We start from the raw sequence: 19,779 nt of genomic DNA, 5'->3' as shown, positions 1-19,779 counted from the left end.
GAATGCAAAAAATATATTTGTGCTACTAAATACTAGGACGACTTCCGCTGCTGAGAAACACGGAAATGTGGAAAAGGTCCACTCTTTTTCAATCTTAAATGTATGAGTATATAGTTTTTATTTCAGTTTTAATATGATTTATTTTAACATGTAGTAATGAATGTCCCGTTCTAGGGTTGGTTTTCACGTGCTGTGGAGCCGTCCAATCAGCGGCGGTGCGTTTGATCACGTGCGCGTGACGCTGCGAGAGACGCTGGTCGTTTTTATTTTGTCAGCGCCGCCATTAAATCCGCATCTAAATCAACATTCAGAGATACAAACAGTACTCGGCGACATAAAAACACTGTTCAACGATTGATATGAAGCGTAGAGATTAAAGAACACAATGGAGGTCGAATAACAACAATAAAGCCAGACTGAGGTGATTTAAGTGTCTTTAATGAGGAGCTGCGCGGAGCGATGTGAGTATTTACATGTTTCAGGAGTAATGCGGGTCTGTCGGAGTATTACTGTGATTTATTTATATGGTAGTGTCAGTGCTGAGAGATATTAGTAATAACATCTGTAGTGTGACATGGGTGTCAGTAACACTGTCAGTGCTGTGACTAATACTGTCATTAACATTAATACTGCCACTAATAACATCAATACTGCCACTAATAACATTAATACTGCCACTAATAACATTAATACTGTCTAACATTAATACTGCCACTAATAACATTAATACTGCCACTAATAACATTAATACTGTCTAACATTAATACTGCCACTAATAGCATTAATACTGTCTAACATTAATACTGTCACTAATAAGATTAATACTGCCACTAATAGCATTAATACTGTCTAACATTAATACTGCCACTAATAACATTAATACTGCCATTAATAGCATTAATACTGTCTAACATTAATACTGTCACTAATAAGATTAATACTGCCACTAATAACATTAATACTGCCATTAATAGCATTAATACCGCCACTAATAACATTAATACTGCCATTAATAGCATTAATACTGTCTAACATTAATACTGCCATTAATAGCATTAATACTGTCTAACATTAATACTGTCACTAATAACATTAATACTGCCACTAATAACATTAATACTGCCACTAATACCATTCTGCCACTAATAACATTAATACTAATCAGCACTATGAGAAATGAGTATCACTCAGATATGAGTATCACTAATAACATTAATAATGTGAGATTTGAGTATTGCCAATAACATTAATACTGTGAGATATGTGTATCACTAATAACATTAATCATTTTAGGCATGAGTATTACAAATAACATTAATACTGTGAGATAGGAATATCACTAATAACATTAATACATTCAGTACTGTGGGATATGAGTATTACAAATTACACTAATACTGAGATATGAGTATCACTAATAACATTCATACTGCCACTAATAACATTAATACTGCCACTAATAACATGAATACTGTCACAAATAACATTAATACTGTGAGATAGGAATATCACTAATAACATTAATGCATTCAGTACTGTGGGATATGAGTATTACAAATTACACTAATACTGAGATATGAGTATCACTAATAACATTCATACTGATAGATATGAGTATCACTAATAACTTTAATACTGTGAGATATACTGTAAGTAAAAATAACATTTACTCTGAAATTTAAGTATTAATAATAATAATAATGTCAATTACAAATATAAAAATAAAATGAATACTGCGAGATATTAGTATCACTAATAACCTTAATACTATCAGTTACAATTATCATTAATAACATAAATAATATCCATACAGTGGGTGTCAATAATATTAATACTGTCAATTCTGTCAGATATGAGTGTCAATAGCAATATTAATCCTGTCAGTGCTGTGAAATGCTAACTGACAATATTATTAATGCTCATATGTTACATCGCTGACATTATAATTGGTAGTATTATTGGAAGTATTGAAGTCTAGAGTATTAAAGATATAATTTCTTGTGTTCTGTATTTCTGACATGTCTCATATGATTTTGTGTTTGCAGATTGGTTGTCTCCGTATCAATGTGTGACCCTGATGTAAGTGTGTGTTGTTGAGTGAGTGAGTGAGCGAGAGAGTGAGTGAGCGAGTGTAAGTGTGCGAGCGAGTGTACGTGTGCGAGCGAGTGTAAGTGTGCGAGAGAGTGAGTGAGCGAGAGAGTGTGTGAGCGAGTGTAAGTGTGTGAGCGAGTGTAAGTGTGCGAGAGAGTGAGTGAGCGAGTGTACGTGTGCGAGAGAGTGAGTGAGCGAGTGTACGTGTGCGAGCGAGTGTAAGTGTGCGAGAGAGTGAGTGAGCGAGTGTACGTGTGCGAGCGAGTGTACGTGTGCGAGCGAGTGTAAGTGTGTGAGAGAGTGTGTGAGCGAGTGTAAGTGTGCGAGCGAGTGTGCAAGAGAGTGAGTGTAAGTGTGCGAGCGAGCGAGAGCAAGTGTGAGTAAGTGAGCTGATCCATCATGACAGATCTGTGTGTGAAGTGGTCGTGTGAGTACTGCACTTATGAAAACTGGCCGTCTGCTATTAAGTGCACCATGTGCCGGGCGCAGCGGCCCAGCGCAACCATCATAACAGAGGAACTGTTCCCGAGGGGTGCCAGACACCGGAGTGACCCCGTGTGCAACGACAGCCTGCTCATCTGCCCCGATTCCAGCGCCCGGCCCCGCGTCCGCCCGGCCGAGTCCTCCGAGCATACCGGCAAGTGGTCGTGCCAGGTGTGCACCTACCTGAACTGGCCCCGAGCGATCCGCTGCACCCAGTGCCACAGTGTCCGGCAGCGTCTGTGCAGCTCCACAGAAACCCCACAGACGTCCGGAACTGGCCCTCCAGCGGATCTGTGTGAGGAATACAACGACCGGAACCGACTCAACACCCGAGTGCAGTGCTGGACCTGCTCGGCCTGCACCTATGAGAACTGGCCCAAGTCCTCTCGCTGCGTGGTGTGTGACCACCCCAGACCCAACGACGCCTTCCAGCCGCACGAGCCTGACGAGCCCTGGTCCATGATTAACGAGCGGGACCGTGGCGGGGCGCAGCGGCACTCGCCCTCCTCCTCTAAACGCGAGGCGGAGCTGCAGATCGAGCTGGCTGCTGGAGCTCAGAGCGGTAAGGAGGAGATAGAGATGGACTTCAAGAAGCTCAAACAGATCAAGAACCGCATGAGGAAAACAGACTGGCTGTTTCTCAACGCCTGTGCTGGTGAGTTACTTGCTCTCATAGGGCTTCACTGACTTAAGGTGTCTTTATACACTTAAGGCTGCTCTGTGCCAGCTCAGAAATTCAGTATTAATACATAATGTACCGTTAGTATAACAGTACACAGCTGTAATTGTGTAAATTAGGGGTCGACCGATATGTGTTTTTCAGGGCCGATACCGATTATTACAGACCAAGTAGACCGATAACCGATATATTGAACCGATATATATGTCTTGTGTAAAAATGAAAATGAATGTCAAAATTAAGAATAACAAGGGCTCTGACAAAAACGGCCTTCCCTAGTGTTGGTTGCACTTCTTACTCTTGTCTTCCCCCATGCATCCATCTACAATAAGGGTAATATATAAAGAGAGAGTTAAAAGTGGGGCCACTGTATGCTTCATGATTAAGCCTATGAATACTAAATACTACAGCTAAACAGCTTGGGGAAATGTAAGTATTTGGCTTCAATAATTTACATGTTAGAAATGTATGTGTAATAGCATAACCTCTCATAATTCTTCATTAATTATTTTCGGTTGACTAAATCATAACCTACAAGAGGTGACTATTCAATTCATCATCTAATGCACATCAGTTGATTAATTTAAAAAGCGCAATGTATATAATAAGTGTAAATAATTTAATTGTCTTCATAGCACCATTGTAGAAGTTGCGAAGAAGACCGCAGCTATTTTAATGAAACTATAACACTAATAGCCTGTTATAGGCTCACTTGGTTCAATAGCCTATTGAAATGTCCCAATTTCCGTCATCCTAATCTTGGCCTACGTGACAGTATCTTAATCTTGGCCTATGTGACAATAACTTAATCTTGGCCTACGTGACAGTATCTTAATCTTGGCCTATGTGACAGTAATTTCCATTAGTTTTCATTTACAGAGCAGTGCAAATGAAGGCATAAAACATTAATTTCATTTATCTTTTAATCAAATGAGAGTTAAACTCAAATTTGGCAAACAAATGTGTTTACTATTAAAATTAAAACATGTAAGAAATAGCATATTGTGTGATTGTTCTTTTAAACAAAAGTTGTAATAATTGTAGTAGCATTAGTAAATAAACCGAACTTTTATTTTGACGGGTTGCCATGAGGACCTCTTAAGTTTCTGTAGCCTATTTATGATATGACGATCGTTTTACTCAAACGAAACAGTCAAATGCTCATGAAGTAACTCTCAGAGCAGTTCTGGGGATGATGTTCATGTATTTATGTCCTCATTTAGTGACATGGCAGATGCGGAAAACACCGCGAGCGTCGCGCACTTCAGTGTGTGTGTGTGTGTGTGTGTGTGTGTGTGTGTGTGTCAAAACCGCGCGTCTGTGCCATTCACATATACAGAGACACGCCGAACATGCAGAATTCATATTTAAATAGTCTTTTTGCAGCTTAATGTTTACAGATAGTCCATATCATGAGTCGATTTAAGTGTACTGACCTACTTTTGATTAATTCATCCAAACTTTGACTAATTCCGTGACTCCGCGTTATACAGTAAATGCTATTCATATGACTGGATTCCGCGATTCCCCCTGCGTTTCCCCCATCTCGGAAACCATAAATAGATAATATTGAGGTTTTTACAACTTCAGTGTAGTGGATTGTAATTTATTGCAACTTGTGCAAGGTCTGCTGCTGCCTTTGAGAGAGAACTGATGCGTGATGAAGCAGCACCAGTTAGCAAGCGCTTTCGTTGAGAGAGTGCCTTTAGTCTTCCACGTTGATTGGTCGGACTCCTGACTCTCAACAAATCAGATGCGCGGTGGGCGGAGACTGCTCTAGGCCACAGAGTGGTGAGTTCCGACAGGCTGCATCAGAGCCAAATAGCGCGTTTCAAAATTAAATAATTTTATCGGCACATCGGTTTTGAAAATGACCGATACGATTATCATAAAAATGCTTAATATCGGTGCCAATAATCGGCCAGGCCGATAATCGGTCGACCCCTAGTGTAAATGCATTCATGCAATCTCTGAGCAGCATGTGTAAAGACACTTACATGTCATGTCAGAAGCGCTTCTGTGCCAACTTTGAAAAGGGTCGTGACATGAGAAATCAAATTTGCCTTAAACTTTTGGCATATAAGAGGTCTTTGTACCATTAAAACATCTTGCAAGTTTAATCGCTTGAAACGTCCTCCTCATTATGAACAAAGCATTCATTTAATCAAGCGCCAAAATTGGTTAGTTTTGAAGCGGCAAGTTTACGTCATGGGTGCAAAAACAAATAGAAATGACAATCACTGCCGCAATCTTGTCTACACTGGATACAGTCTACAGAAGCGCGTTCACTTTCTGACACAGTCCAGCGCTCGAGTCTGTCGTCAGGACAAATGAGCAAAAGAGCATTCGCTTTGACGCGTTTGGTTTAAACAGCTTTGTACAGATATCAGAAGGATCCCAGCGTAAGGAATAAGTGGATAGTTTATTTTTAGCGGCACCCTGGATCGTGTCGGAGGATTGTGTTTTGTAAACGAGGCACAGTGTCATGGAGAGTCACAAAGAAACATTTGTTGAAAGATGAAGCGGTGCTAGATCTGACCGCAGCTGCATCATTCACAAACCGTAAGTAAATGATAGTGCTGGAAATGACCTTTTTATTTAATGTTGTCAAAACACACATGCAGTAGTGAGGGGGTGTTGATACTGTTTCCTATGCAGTGACGTTAGCCAATCATAACAGTGACCGATTACTGAGAAGCTTTAAAGGACACGCTCCTTAAAACAGGTCATTTTAGAGAGAGGGTATGAAAATAATCATTTTCCCACACATTTACAGTTGGGCAAAAAAGTATTTAGTCAGCCACCAATTGTGCAAGTTCTCCCACTTAAAAAGATGAGAGAGGCCTGTAATTTCCATCATAGCTACACTTCAACTATGAGAGACAGAATGGGGGGAAAGAATCCAGGAAATCACATTGTAGGATCTTTAATGAATTAATTGGTAAATTCCTCGGTAAAATAAGTATTTGGTCACCTACAAACAAGCAAGAGTTCTGGCTCTCACAGACCTGTAACTTCGTCTTTAAGAGGCTCCTCTGTCCTCCACTCATTACCTGTATTAATGGCACCTGTTTGAACTCGTTATCGGTATAAAAGACACCTGTCCACAACCTCAAACAGTCACACTCCAAACTCCACTATGGCCAAGACCAAAGAGCTGTCGAAGGAGACCAGAAACAGTGTAGACCTGCAGCAGGCTGGGAAGACTGAATCTGCAATAGGCCAGCAGCTTGGTGTGAAGAAATCAACTGTGGGAGCAATTATTAGAAAATAATAATAACATTACACGTTATAATTATTCAATAATAATAATAAATAATGAATAATAACATCAATAACATGACGGGCGAATAATTGACGAATCATTAGAAAATAGATGGTGAAGTGGCCGTTACACCTCGGGTGTGCATTCAACCAAATAAGGTTTGGTTAGATTTTTAAAAAGTAAGCGTGCAACACAAAGTGAGTCCTTCACATGACACTCAGAATCCAGACTGTCAATGATTTGATACGATCACAAACTTCTGTCTTGGGCTTGATACTGTTTCCAGGTCTGTGTGTATTTCTAGTCGTATTAGATCTTGTGATTTTTGCGAGTGTTTGCATTCAGGAGAGGTCAGAGAACAGAGTGACGCCGTCTGAGACTGAGCTGACCATTGTATTCCAGCAGCTTTGTATTGTAGAGTCTGGCTGTGTTTCCTCGCGGTGATGTCATCATGGCTTCATTGTCTTCTGTCTGAGCTGATGCTCATGCTGCTGGACTCATGACTCCTGCCCTTCAGCGTCTCACTAGATGTGGACATTTATGGAAAATATGAGGACAAACGTGTGTAAGATGTCTTTTGTGTTGCTGATGGTGTTCATGCAGCTGGATTGATTGCAAATGTGTTACTCATGGTAAAAACACGGTATTTCGTTAGACAGCTGCCTTGTTATTATGCATTTGCGTTCATGCATTTGCCAGATCATAGTTTTTATCTAAAGTGACTTGCTTTGCATTTTAGCTATACTTTTCATCAGTTCACGCATTCATTAGGAATCAAACCCATGACACTGCTGTTGCAAGTGGTGTGACGGACTGATATTATTATTCATTATTTATTATTATTATTGAATAATTATAACGTGTAATGTTTTTAACTGTTGTAGTTACCATTGTGGATAAAAACGAATACAACAAATATAAAAAATATTGTCATTACACACAAATATATTTTTATATTTATATATAATAAAATATAATAAATATTAATTAAATATATTTATATATTACCAGACAATTAAATGCACAAATCATCTGAATGGGTTATTAAAGTCTTTCACCTCAGTCAGTATCTGATGTTTGGTGTCATTCTATCAGCTGTAAACACTGAAATGATTTATAAATATCCTTCAGCAGATCAACAAGTAAACACACACGTGTGACTGACCTTTACACAGATTCAGAAGCGCGTGTGTGTGTGTGTGTGTGTCCGTGCGCTCATGTTCTGGGTCAGTCTGGCATGTGGAGATCTTCAGACAGACAGCTGACGTCTGGTGTCAGTGACCGGCACATGGACTGACCACTTCAGATGCTGCCCTCAATCACTTTAGAACTCGTTAACCAACTAACAAATCTCCATGACTAATTAGTATTCTAATGAACTTTTCCTCATCCACACGTGTGCAGCGACTCACTTCTGTCCTGATGAGGGTTTGGCTCATGTGTCATGTTTGGAGAAGCTCCTGATGTTGATTGTGTGATTCTTCATTGAAAACATGATCGTTTGGTTACTATAAATCATGACAGTGTGGTGACACGTATGAGAGCTGACCTGCTGCGCTCGTGTGTGTGTGTGTGTGTGTGTGTGCAGGTGTAATCGAAGGCGATCTGTCTGCGGTGGAGGCCTACAAGTCCTCAGGAGGAGACATCGGGCGTCAGCTGACCTCCGACGAGGTGCGTCTGCTCAATCAATCCTCAGCGTTTGACAGCGGCTTCACTCTCGTTCACCTCGCCATCCGCTTCCAGAGACAGGACATGCTGGCCATTCTGCTGACCGAGGTGTGTGTGCATGCGTGTGTGTGTGTGTGTGTGTGTGTGTTTTTGTGACATTTGAGGACACAAATTTGTATAATGACATGGGTATGACACAAGTATTACAAGGAGAAGGTGATTTATGAGGACATTGCCCCATGTCCCCATATTTCAAAACGCTTATAAATCATACAGAGTGAGTTTTTTTGAGAGTAAAAATGCACAAAGTCTCCTGTGAGGGCTAAGTTTAGGTGTAGGGTTGGTGTAGGGCAATAGCACACACAGTTTGTTCAGTATAAAAACCATTACGCCTATGGAGAGTCCCCATAAACCACAAAAACCAACGTGTGTGTGTGTGTTCCTCTCTGATTGGGTGATAATTGTGCGGCTCTGATGATGTGGAAGTGTGTCTGAAGGCTTGTTTGGTCGCAGGTTTCCCAGCAGGCCGTCAAATGCATCCCAGCGATGGTTTGTCCTGAACTGACGGAGCAGATCCGCAGAGAGATCAGTGCATCACTGCACCAGCGCAAGGGAGACTTCAACTGCTACTTCCTGACAGACCTCGTCACATTCACACTGCCGGCAGGTGGGACACACACTCACACACACACACACACACACACACACTCTCACTCACTCTCACACACACTCTCACTCACACACACACACACACACACACACACTCTCACACACACTCTCACTCACACACACACACACACACACACACTCTCACTCACTCTCACACACACACACACACACACACTCTCACTCACTCTCACACACACTCTCACTCACACACACACACACATGTCGGTTTTTGTGGTTTATGTGGACTCTCCATAGGCGTAATGGTTTTTATACTGAACAAACTGTGTGTGCTATTGCCCTACACCAACCCTACACCTAAACTTAGCCCTCACAGGAGACTTTGTGCATTTTTACTTTCTCAAAAAAACTCACTCTGTATGATTTATAAGTGTTTTGAATTACGGGGACATAGACAGTGTCCTCATAAACCACCTTCATATTGTAATACCTCTGTCATACCCACGTCATTATACAAATTTGTGTCCTCATAAACCACATAAACATGCACACACACACACACGCACACACTCACAAGCACACACACACACACTCACACACACACAATATACACTGCCAATCAAAAGTTTGGGATCAATAAGATTTTTAATGTTTTTTAAGGAAGGCTGTATCTATTTGATCAAAAATACAGATTTTTTTTTTTTTATGAAATGAATGATGCATTTATATAGTGCTTTATTGTGTATTGCTGTACACCCAAAGCACTTTACAATCATGTGGGGGGTCTCTCCTCAACCACCACCAGTGTGCAGCATCCACTTGGATGATGCGACGGCAGCCACAGTACAACGGCGCCAGTGCACTCACCACACACCAGATACAGGTGGAGAGGAGAGAGAGAGAGAGAGAGAGAGAGAGAGAGAGAGAGAGCCAATCAAGTGTATGGGGATTATTAGGAGGCCATGATTGATAAGGGCCAGTGGAGGGAATTTGGCCAGGACACCGGGGTTACACCCCTACTCTTTACGAGAAGTGCCATGGGATTTTTATCGACCACAGAGAGTCAGGACCTCGGTTTAATGACTCATCCGAAAGACAGTGCTTTTTTTGACAGTATAGTGTCCCCGTCACTATACCGGGGCGTTAGGACCCACACAGACCACAGGGTGAGCACCCCCTGCTGGCCTCACTAACACCTCTTCCAACAGCAGCCTAGTTTTCACCGGAGGTCTCCCATCCAGGTACTGACCAGCTCAACCCTGCTTAGCTTCAGTGGACAACCGCTCTTGGGCTGCAGGGTGATATGGCTGTGGCTATTATTGTAATTTAAAATAATAATAAGTTTAATATACTTAAAAATAGAATTTATTTCTGTGATCAAAGCTGAATTTTCAGCATCATTACTCCAGTCTTCAGCGTCACATGATCCTTCAGAAATCATTCTAATATACTGATTTATAATCAATGTTGGAAACCATTGTGCTGCTTCATTTTTTATTTTTATTTTTTGGGACCTGTGATTTTTTTATTTTATTATTTTGTTTTTTTTTAGGATTCTCTGATTAATAAAAGGTTAAAAAGAACAGCATTTATTTAAAAAAAACAATTATTACAATATACAATGGTATTCAAAAGTTTGGGGTCAGTACATGTTTTTTTATTTATTTATTTTTTCAGAATCAGAACGAGCTTTATAGCCAGGTATGTTTACACATACGAGGAATTTGTTTTAATGACAGAAGCTACCGCAGTGCAACAGAATGACAGTGACAGAACAAAAAACACAGATAATAAAAAGAATTAAAAAGAACAAGTAAATAAGGAATAACAATATACAAATTGACAATTGTATGTACAGGTGTATAACAGCAGGCAGTTCTGTATGTACAGGTATATTATGTGCAATTGAAATGTAGACTAAGTATGTGTGTGGTAGATAAATAAGTGTATAAATAGTGTGTTTACCATAATTATTGTCAAGTGTTCATGAGATGGATTGCCTGAGGGAAGAAACTGTTCCTGTGTCTGGTCGTTCTGGTGCTCAGAGCTCTGTAGCGTCGAGCAGACGGTAACACTTCAAAGAGGGAGTGTGCTGGGTGTGAGGGGTCCAGAGTGATTTTACCAGTCCTTTTGCTCACTCTGGATAAGTACAGCTCTTGGAGAGTGGGGAGGGTTGTACCAATGATTCGCTCAGCAGTCCGGACTACCCTCGGTAGTCTTCTGAGGTCAGATTTGGTAGCTGAGCTGAACCAGACAGTTATTGAAGTGCAGAGGATGGATTCAATGATGACAGAGTAGAACTGTTCCAGCAGCTCCTGTGGCAGGTTGAACTTCCTCAGCTGGCGAAGAAAGTACAACCTCTGCTGGGCCTTCCTGACAATAGAGTCAATGTAATTGTCCCACTTCAGGTCCTGAGAGATGGTGGTGCCCAGGAATCTGAATGACTCCACTGCAGTCACAGTGCTGTTCATGATGGTGAGTGGGGGGAGAGCAGGGGGGTTTCTCCTGAAGTCCACGATCATCTCCACTGTTTTGAGCGTGTTAAGCTCCAGGTTGTTAAGACTGCACCAGACAGTCAGCTCCTTAACCTCCTGTCTGTAAGCAGACTCGTCACCGTCCTGGATGAGGCCGATCAGTGTGGTGTCGTCTGCAAACTTCAGGAGCTTGACAGAGGGGTCTTTAGATGTGCAGTCGTTGGTGTAGAGGGAGAAGAGCAGTGGGGAGAGAACACAGCCCTGAGGAGCTCCAGTGCCGATGGTGCGGGTGCTGGATGTGTATTTTCCCAGCCTCACTAGCTGCTGCCTATCTGTCAGGAAGCTGGTGATCCACTGACAGACGGAGGTGGGGACGGAGAGCTGAGTTAGTTTGGGCAGGAGGAGGTTTGGAATGATAGTGTTAAAGGCCGAGCTGAGGTCCACAAACAGGATCCTCACATAAGCCCCTGGTCTGTCTAGATGTTGCAGAACATAATGTAGTCCCATGTTGACTGCATCGTCCACAGACCTGATTGCTCTGTAGACAAACTGAAGAGAATCCAGCGAGGGTCCAGTGATGTCCTTCAGGTGGGCCAGCACCAGTTTTTCAAATGACTTCATGACCTCAGACGTTAGAGCCACAGGTCTGTAGTCATTAAGTCCAGTAATTTTGGGTTTCTTTGGGACGGGGATGATGGTGGAGCGTTTGAAGCATGAGGGGACTTCACACAGCTCCAGTGATCTGTTGAAGATCTGTGTGAAGATGGGGGCCAACGGGTCAGCACAGGATTTTAGGCAGGCTGGTGACACACCGTCTGGGCCTGGTGCCTTCTTTCTCTTCTGCTTCCAGAAGATCTGGCGCACATCGTCTTCACTGATCTGAATTGTAGGTGTGGGGGAGAGGGGGGTTGCTGGAGGTGTGAATGGTTGTGTGGAGAGGTGTTCAGGGCGGGTGTGGGGTGTTTTTTTTCAAACCTGCAATAGAACTCATTCAGGTCGTCTGCCAGGTGTTGATTCTCCAGAGTGCTGAGGGATGGTGTCTTGTAACTGGTGATATCTTTCATACCTTTCCACACTGACGCAGAATCACTGGAAGAGAATTTGTTCCTTAGCTTGCCAGAATAATTCCTCTTTGCCGCTCTGATCTCCTTTTCCAGTGTGTATTTGGCCTGTTTATACAAGACTTTATACCCTTTTCTGTAAGCATCTTCTTTGGCCTGACGGAGCTGTCTGAGTCCAGGAAGGAATGCACATATCCTCACAGAAACTGATATATGAAGTGACCATTTCCAGATCATTTGTTGCAGCCTCAAAAACAGTCCAATCAGTGAGAGAGAAACAGGCTTGTAAATCCCGCTCTGTCTCGTTGGTCCATCTCTTTACAGTCTTTACCACAGATTTCAGTTTCTGTCTGTAGGTCGGAATAAGATGAACCAAACAGTGATCAGAGAGTCCTAAAGCTGCTCGTGAAACAGAGTGATATGCCTCCTTTATTGTTGTGTAACAGTGATCCAATATATTACTGTCTCTGGTGGGACATGTGATGTGCTGTCTGTATTTTGGCAGTTCATGGGAGAGATTTGCTTTATTAAAGTCCCCGAGAATGATTAAAACAGAGTCCGGGTGTTGTTGTTCACTCTCTGTGATCAGATCAGTGAGTTTCTGTAAAGCTGAGCTCACATGTGCTTGCGGAGGAATGTAGACACTCACGAGAATGAACGAGCAGAACTCCCGCGGCGAATAGAACGGCTTGCAGTTAATGAAGAGCGTTTCTAGCTCAGAACAGCAAATCTTCTTTAACACAGTTACATCTGTACACCACCTCTCATTGATATAGAAGCATGTCCCGCCGCCGTGTGATTTCCCCTTTGATTCTGCGTCGCGATCAGCTCTAAACAGCTGAAAGTACAGAAGATGAGGCACGCTGTCTGGAATGGCGCTGTTCAGCCAGGTTTCCATTAAACACAGAGCAGCAGAGTTTGAAAAATCCTTGTTTAACTGGGAAAGCAGAAGGAGTTCGTCCGTTTTGTTAGGTAGAGAGCAGAGATTCGCCAGATGGATGCTAGGCAGTGCTGTCCGGAATCCACGCTGTCTGAGTTTCACGAGTGCGCCGGCTTGCTTCCCCCGTCTGCGGGTCCTGAAGCGTCTAAACCGCACCGCTGCTCCACCAAAACATCAGAATAGACCAGTGAAAAATCAGGTGGTGTGTACTTCTGAATGTCCAGGAATTCGTCTCTGGTGAAACTGATTGCAGGGATATGACTAAAGACAGGACAAACTAACAAAAACATAAAAACAACTGCGGACGACGCCACAAAGGCTGCCATCAGTGACGCCATCTTGACACAATATTAATGTGATACATTTTTTAAGAAACTAATACTTTTATTCAGGAGGGATGTGTTAAATGAATAAAAAATCATAGTAAAGACTTATATTGTTAGAAAAGATTTCTATTTTGAACAGAAGCTGCTCTTTTTAACTTTGTATTCATCAAAGAATCAAAGAAAAAAGTATCACTTTCCAAAAAAACAATGTGAAGCAGCTCAACAGTTGCAACATTCATAATAAATCAGTATATAATTATGATTTCTGAAGATCATGTGACACTGAAGACTGGAGTAATGATGCTGAAAATACAGCTGCAGATCACAGAAATACATTACAGTTTAAAGTATATATATAAAATAGGAAACCTATTAGAAATTGCAATAAGATTTCACAATATTACAGTTTTTTCTGTATTTTTGATCAAATAAATACAGCCTTGATGAGCAGAAGAAACTCCCTTACAAAACATAAAAAATCTTACTGATCCCAAAATTTTGAGCGGCAGTGTACATACTTACACATTTGATGGTATTGGTGTGTATTTGACAGTAGTTTTTCTCAAATTAAATGATGTAAAGCTGCTGACTCTCAGAGCAGCTCAGTTGATATAGTGAGACGCAGACGAGCGTGACGCGTGCTTCAGTGTGTGTAATAGAGCAAAGTGAATGCAGATTCACATTTACACAGCAGTCACAGACACTAGTGCATAACCCTGTTTCAATCCGATTCATTCTACAACTTTTGTTTTATTCATTAATATATTCCATCACATTCCATGTTATACTGTAAATTACATTTTTATGACTGGATTCTGTAATTCTGTCCATATCATAATCAGTACAGAGTGCAGTGTCATGTCTGTGGTGATCACTGTATGAACACACGTGTGCATGTTTTGAGTTTGACGGTTAGTTTCTTGACTTAACAGATATTGAAGATCTGCCTCCTGCTGTTCAAGAGAAGCTTTTTGATGAAGTCCTCGACCGCGATGTCCAGAAGGGTGAGACGTGATCTGCTGGTGCATAACCGCATGTGTGTGTCTGTGCGCTGACCGTGTGTGTGTGTGTCCGTGCGCTGACCGTGTGTGTGTGTGTCTGTGCGCTGACCGCGTGTGTGTGTGTCTGTGCGCTGACCGCGTGTGTGTGTGTCTGTGCGCTGACCGTGTGTGTGTGTGTCTGTGCGCTGACCGCGTGTGTGTGTGCAGAGCTGGAGGAGGAGTCTGCGGTCATTAACTGGTCTCTGGAGCTGGGCACGCGTCTGGACAGCCGTCTGTATGCGCTGTGGAACCGCACCGCTGGAGACTGTCTGCTGGACTCTGTTCTACAGGCCACATGGGGCATCTATGATAAAGACTCTGTGCTGAGAAAAGCTCTCCATGACAGTTTACACGACTGCTCTCACTGGTGAGACACACACAAGTGTCTTTATGTGCACAACATGGACAGATTCTCTTGCTGTATCATATTTGGATCTATATTTGTGTGTGTGTGCAGGTTCTACTCGCGCTGGAAGGAGTGGGAATCGTGGTATTCTCAGAGTTTTGGGCTTCATTTCTCTCTGAGAGAAGAACAGTGGCAGGAGGACTGGGCCTTCATCCTCAGCCTTGCCAGTCAGGTACACACACACACAAATGCACAAACACACACACACGCAAGGTTCCACCCGCCAACCCAAAAAGCGGAATCCAGCGGCCTGGTTGAAGGTTTAATGCATGTTCGGTCTTTTACTTGCGCCTTTGAATATATCTGGATTTAGTTTCAATTATAGTCTAGCTCCGTGTTAAATCTGACTCCAATTTCAAGTGATCATTAAATTTAGGCAGTATTCTTAATTAAAAACTGATCACAAATATCGATTGTTTATTAATTTGGATATTTGAGTATTCTAGAAATCCCATACTTTCAATTATTCGTTCATTAGCGACCTAGCGTCGCTTAGCAAGTCACTCTTTAACTGTGAACGCACGGCACAAACTCGCCAGCTGATCTTACTCAGAGGATACAGGACGATTATAATACCTTTAAATAGACTGCACCCTGCTAGCACATAATAAAATGTGTATTTTTCTATAATCACGAAAACTGTAACTGAAGTCAGTGACAGACAGAAATCAGAAGATCCCTAATGACGAGCCCCTGCTTCATTCATTGGTACGTCAGTATGATCTGTCCTGGACGCAGATTTGTGGAAACACTAGACTACAACTCTAATCTACTGGAAAAAATGATTTCAGAAGAGATCAATTATTGAATTTGAACATCAGATCACATTTACACACTCCACACACTCATAAAAAAATACCTTCAGCAGACAAAACCAGGAAAAATATTTGGCTGCTTCATTGATTTCCAAAAAGCCTTCGATTCGGTATGGCACAATGGACTTTTCCTAAAACTTATCCAAAGTGGAATAGGAGGAAAGACATATGACATCATAAAGGACATATAGAACGGGAACAAATGCTGTGCCAAAATCAATCACAGACGAACTGATTATTTCAGTCAGACCAAAGGAGTCCGTCAAGGCTGCAGCCTCAGCTCGACTCTGTTTAGTATCTATATGAACGAACTGGCATCAGCACTTGATCAGTCCTCTTGTCCTGGTCTGACCCTCGAGGGCAGAGATATCATGCCTCCTGTATGCAGACGATCTTCTGCTGCTGTCGCCTCATGAAGAGGGGCTGCACCTCTCCTCTTCCCTCCTCTCCTCTCTCTCCTCTCCAGGAGAGGAGAGGAGAGAAGAGAGAGAGAGGAGGAGAGGAGAGGAGAGGAGAGGGAGGGGAGAGGAGAGGAGAGGAGAGGAGAGAGGAGAGGAGAGGAGAGGGGAGGGAGAGGAGAGGAGAGGAGAGGGAGGGGAGAGGAGAGGGAGGGGAGAGGAGAGGAGAGGAGAGGAGAGGAGAGGAGAGGAGAGGAGAGGGAGAGGAGAGGAAGGGAGAGGAGAGGAGAGGAGAGGAGAGGGGAGAGGAGAGGAGAGGAGGAGAGGAGAGGAGAGGAGAGGAGAGGAGAGGAGAGGAGGGGAGAGGAGAGGAGGGGAGGGGAGAGGAGAGGGGAGAGGAGAGGAGGAGAGGAGAGGAGAGGAGAGGAGGGGAGAGGAGAGGAGAGGGAGAGGAGAGGGAGGGGAGAGGAGAGGAGAGGAGAGGAGGGGAGAGGAGGAGAGGAGAGGAGGGGAGGGGAGAGGAGGAGAGGAGAGGAGGGGAGAGGAGAGGAGGGGAGAGGAGGAGAGGAGAGGAGGGGAGGGGAGGGGAGGGGAGGGGAGGGGAGAGGAGAGGAGAGGAGGGGGTCGTAAATGAACAAGGAGATAAGTCTGGTCAGGGTTGTTGTTTGTTCTCTTTGGAGATCTCTTCTCCAGATTAGTTTTATGGTTTTATTACATGGCATCGGTTTTGTGAGAGTTCCTGAGTTTTGGCCTCATGAGGAATTCATTTCATAGGGAAATAATTTCACTCTTTGCACACAGACACGAATACACAAACTCAAACTCACACACACTCGCAACACGCAAAAACCTAAATTAGGCTTTATTTTCATTGTTGTATTGATTTTATTTCTTTATGCAGAATTTAAGCTTCTTTTATGTAGAATTTGAGTCCATTTATTTTCTTTTTGAGCAGTTCTTGTTTTTACTTTAATTTTGGGTGTAATATGACCCTCTCATGTTTTATGGGACTGTTTTGATGTGATTCATAGAGGTTTCTCTCTGATCTCAGACTGGAAATAGCGTCAGAATTGTGTTTTGAACAGGAATCAAACACACACTACACTGGCTGTTATTACAGTAATGAATCCTGTGATTGATGCTTTGAGTGTTCATGCTCAATCTTCCCGTTTTCTGTCGCTGCAGCCCGGGGCGAGTTTGGAGCAGACTCATATATTTGTTCTGGCTCATATCCTGCGGCGGCCCATCATCGTTTATGGAGTGAAGTATTACAAGAGTTTCCGAGGGGAAACCTTAGGTTACACTCGATTTCAAGGTGAGACCATCTCAAGAGCTCTTGATTGTCACGTGGACAGCAGAAGTGTGGCTCACCTGTGTGTGTGTGTGTGTGTGTGTGTGTGTGCAGGTGTTTACCTGCCGTTGCTATGGGAACAGAGCTTCTGCTGGAAGAGTCCCATCGCTCTCGGTTACACGAGAGGTCACTTCTCTGCTCTGGTTGGCATGGAAAGCGACGGCTACGATAATCGCGGCGCAGGAGCCAACCTCAACACTGACGACGACGTCACCGTGACCTTCCTGCCGCTGGTGGACAGTGAGAGGAAGCTACTGCAGATCCACTTCCTGTCAGCACAAGAGGTGAACGCACACACTGATCAAACGCGTTCACGTTTTCAAACATTTACATTCATGCATTTGGCAGATGCTTTTGTTGCATTTTAGCTAGAAGAACTGATGAACAAGGTTGAGTAAAGGGTTTCCTGTGAGGGGTAGGTTTAGGTGTAGGGCGATAGAAAATACAGTCTGTACAGTATAAAAACCAGTACGCCTATGGATATAGAAACCTGTGTGTGTGTGCAGATGGGCAGCGAGGAGCAGCAGGAGCGTCTGCTCAGGGATTGGCTGGACTGCTGCGTGACAGATGGAGGGATGTTAGCAGCGCTGCAGAAGAGCAGCAGACGCAGACATCACCCGCTCATCACGCAGATGCTGGAGAAATGGCTGGATGGATACCGGCAGATGCACCCGTGTCCCACGCTCTCCGACGGCGAGGATGAGGAGGACGACGAGGACGAGTGACCGCCTGAAACCATTTCAACACTGTTCCACACACGCCCTCTTTCCCAGAATGCAATGCGAGGGCTGAAAATCTTTGTGTTTAGTCAAATGAATTGTTTTTTGAGTTTCTCTCTGTGCGTTCGTATCCGTTGTATGTAGACGTGCTGCATGTGGCTCTTTACATATGGAATGCATCATAAATGAGCACTTACACAAAGCACATATTCTTTAGAGAGTTTGAATCTGATCGTAGGCATCAGAGTTTATGATTTACTCACACTAAACGACCTGCACATTTCTCAGTGTTTCTGTTCCCTTCTGTTCTTTCTCCTGCTCTCTGCAGCGACACGTGTGCGTTTTGTTCATTTGATTGTATTTATTTATGTCTTTCCTCTCTCTCTCAGTGGATACTGACCCGACTCGTACTGTGAGGAGAGACATGAGGAGTTTACTGACATGTTGAACTTGTGGTACCTCATTTGTGATGACAGGTGATTCTGAACGAGGAGAGCGAATCACACGGCTTTAACATTAAACTAGAAACACGTCTGCTCTCTCATCTTCTGTCTGCCTCGTTTTTTCCTCTGCACCTGAAATAATTACACTTTTACAAATTGCATGAACTCCACAGAAATAAACAATTAACACTTTACTTACAGATTAATGGGCCGCTTCATATTTTAGGGCGAGACACTACAGGCTAAATCTTTCTCATGCACTGCCCAGTTTTGAGATCTCAGTCTGTTTTGCTTCTATAACATATCTTCTCTCAGACTAGCAGAAAGCAAGCATCATAAATACACATTTAAGTGTTTGTTTTATTGCACTTCATCTATTTGCTTCTGTAGATTTCAATTCCAAGCCATTTCTGGAAAGAGATTATCTCTTACACCAAAGTTTTATTCCTCTATATTCTGAAAGCTTTTAATAAAGGCGTTTGTTCATATTTCATTCACACTAATTGAACATTTAGTGAACATTTTACTCATAAAAAAACATGTTGAAAATGTGTTTGTGTTCTGTTTGTTGACTGTTTTCTGATTTCTGGAATGATGAATAGAGAAATCCAAAATCCCTTCTGGAAAAACCTCTAACTCTAATATGATGACAAAATCAAACTAAAATCTGAACCTGGCTTCATCCATTGTTCAGATTCATGTTCTGGAAATGTATGCAAATTAATACATATTTAATTAGAAAATGCCTTATTTGCATACTTAAACTTAACAGAATTGTAATACAAAAATGTTTGGAATTCTTAATTACATGGTGAGTCTCAACTTAAAGTATTTTTGTCACAACATATTAGTCCATCAAGGGTTAATCTCACAGAAACACTAAGCACTGTAATTTTTGTATGTTCTCATTTGTGATTTGCATCACTGTAATACATTTTAAAATTGACATGAAGGAAAATAATTGATTGTTGATTTTACACACATTTCATTTTA

At 42.6% G+C, this 19,779-nt stretch overlaps 1 protein-coding gene across 3 annotated transcripts; it reads left to right on the top strand.

Moving 5' to 3' along the window:
* The first annotated feature begins 174 nt into the window (after positions 1–174).
* Positions 175–19,328, top strand: LOC306857587 (ubiquitin thioesterase ZRANB1-like). 3 transcript variants are annotated; one of them, XM_079397594.1, is made up of 11 exons: positions 175–461; positions 2,046–2,219; positions 2,445–3,229; positions 8,107–8,294; positions 8,700–8,853; positions 14,547–14,618; positions 14,823–15,021; positions 15,112–15,232; positions 17,459–17,588; positions 17,679–17,908; positions 18,131–19,328. In XM_079397594.1, the coding sequence occupies exons 3-11, from the start codon at positions 2,491–2,493 to the stop codon at positions 18,347–18,349; spliced, it is 2,052 nt and encodes a 683-aa protein (XP_079253720.1). In that variant the 5' UTR covers positions 175–461; positions 2,046–2,219; positions 2,445–2,490; the 3' UTR covers positions 18,350–19,328. The 3 variants fall into 3 exon arrangements, with proteins under 3 accessions (XP_079253720.1, XP_079253721.1, XP_079253722.1); XM_079397595.1 differs by lacking the exon at positions 175–461 and having other exon boundaries at positions 2,154–2,237; XM_079397596.1 differs by lacking the exons at positions 175–461; positions 2,046–2,219; positions 8,107–8,294; positions 8,700–8,853 and having other exon boundaries at positions 2,356–3,229.
* Positions 19,329–19,779: the final 451 nt, after the last annotated feature.

Source organism: Barbus barbus, assembly GCF_936440315.1.
Source record: "Barbus barbus genome assembly, chromosome: 38".
Lineage (NCBI taxonomy): Eukaryota > Metazoa > Chordata > Actinopteri > Cypriniformes > Cyprinidae > Barbus > Barbus barbus.
The sequence above is the reverse complement of the archived record's forward strand: the minus strand, read 5'-3'. Positions and strand labels throughout refer to the sequence as shown.

Excerpts from the sequence above, each read along its gene's own strand:
- LOC306857587 (XM_079397594.1), top strand. The coding sequence starts at position 2,491 with ATGACAGATCTGTGTGTGAAGTGGTCGTGTGAGTACTGCACTTATGAA. Across the intron at positions 3,230-8,106 it reads GTTTCTCAACGCCTGTGCTG|GTGTAATCGAAGGCGATCTG; the intron begins GTGAGTTACTTG and ends GTGTGTGTGCAG. Across the intron at positions 17,909-18,130 it reads ACTTCCTGTCAGCACAAGAG|ATGGGCAGCGAGGAGCAGCA; the intron begins GTGAACGCACAC and ends GTGTGTGTGCAG.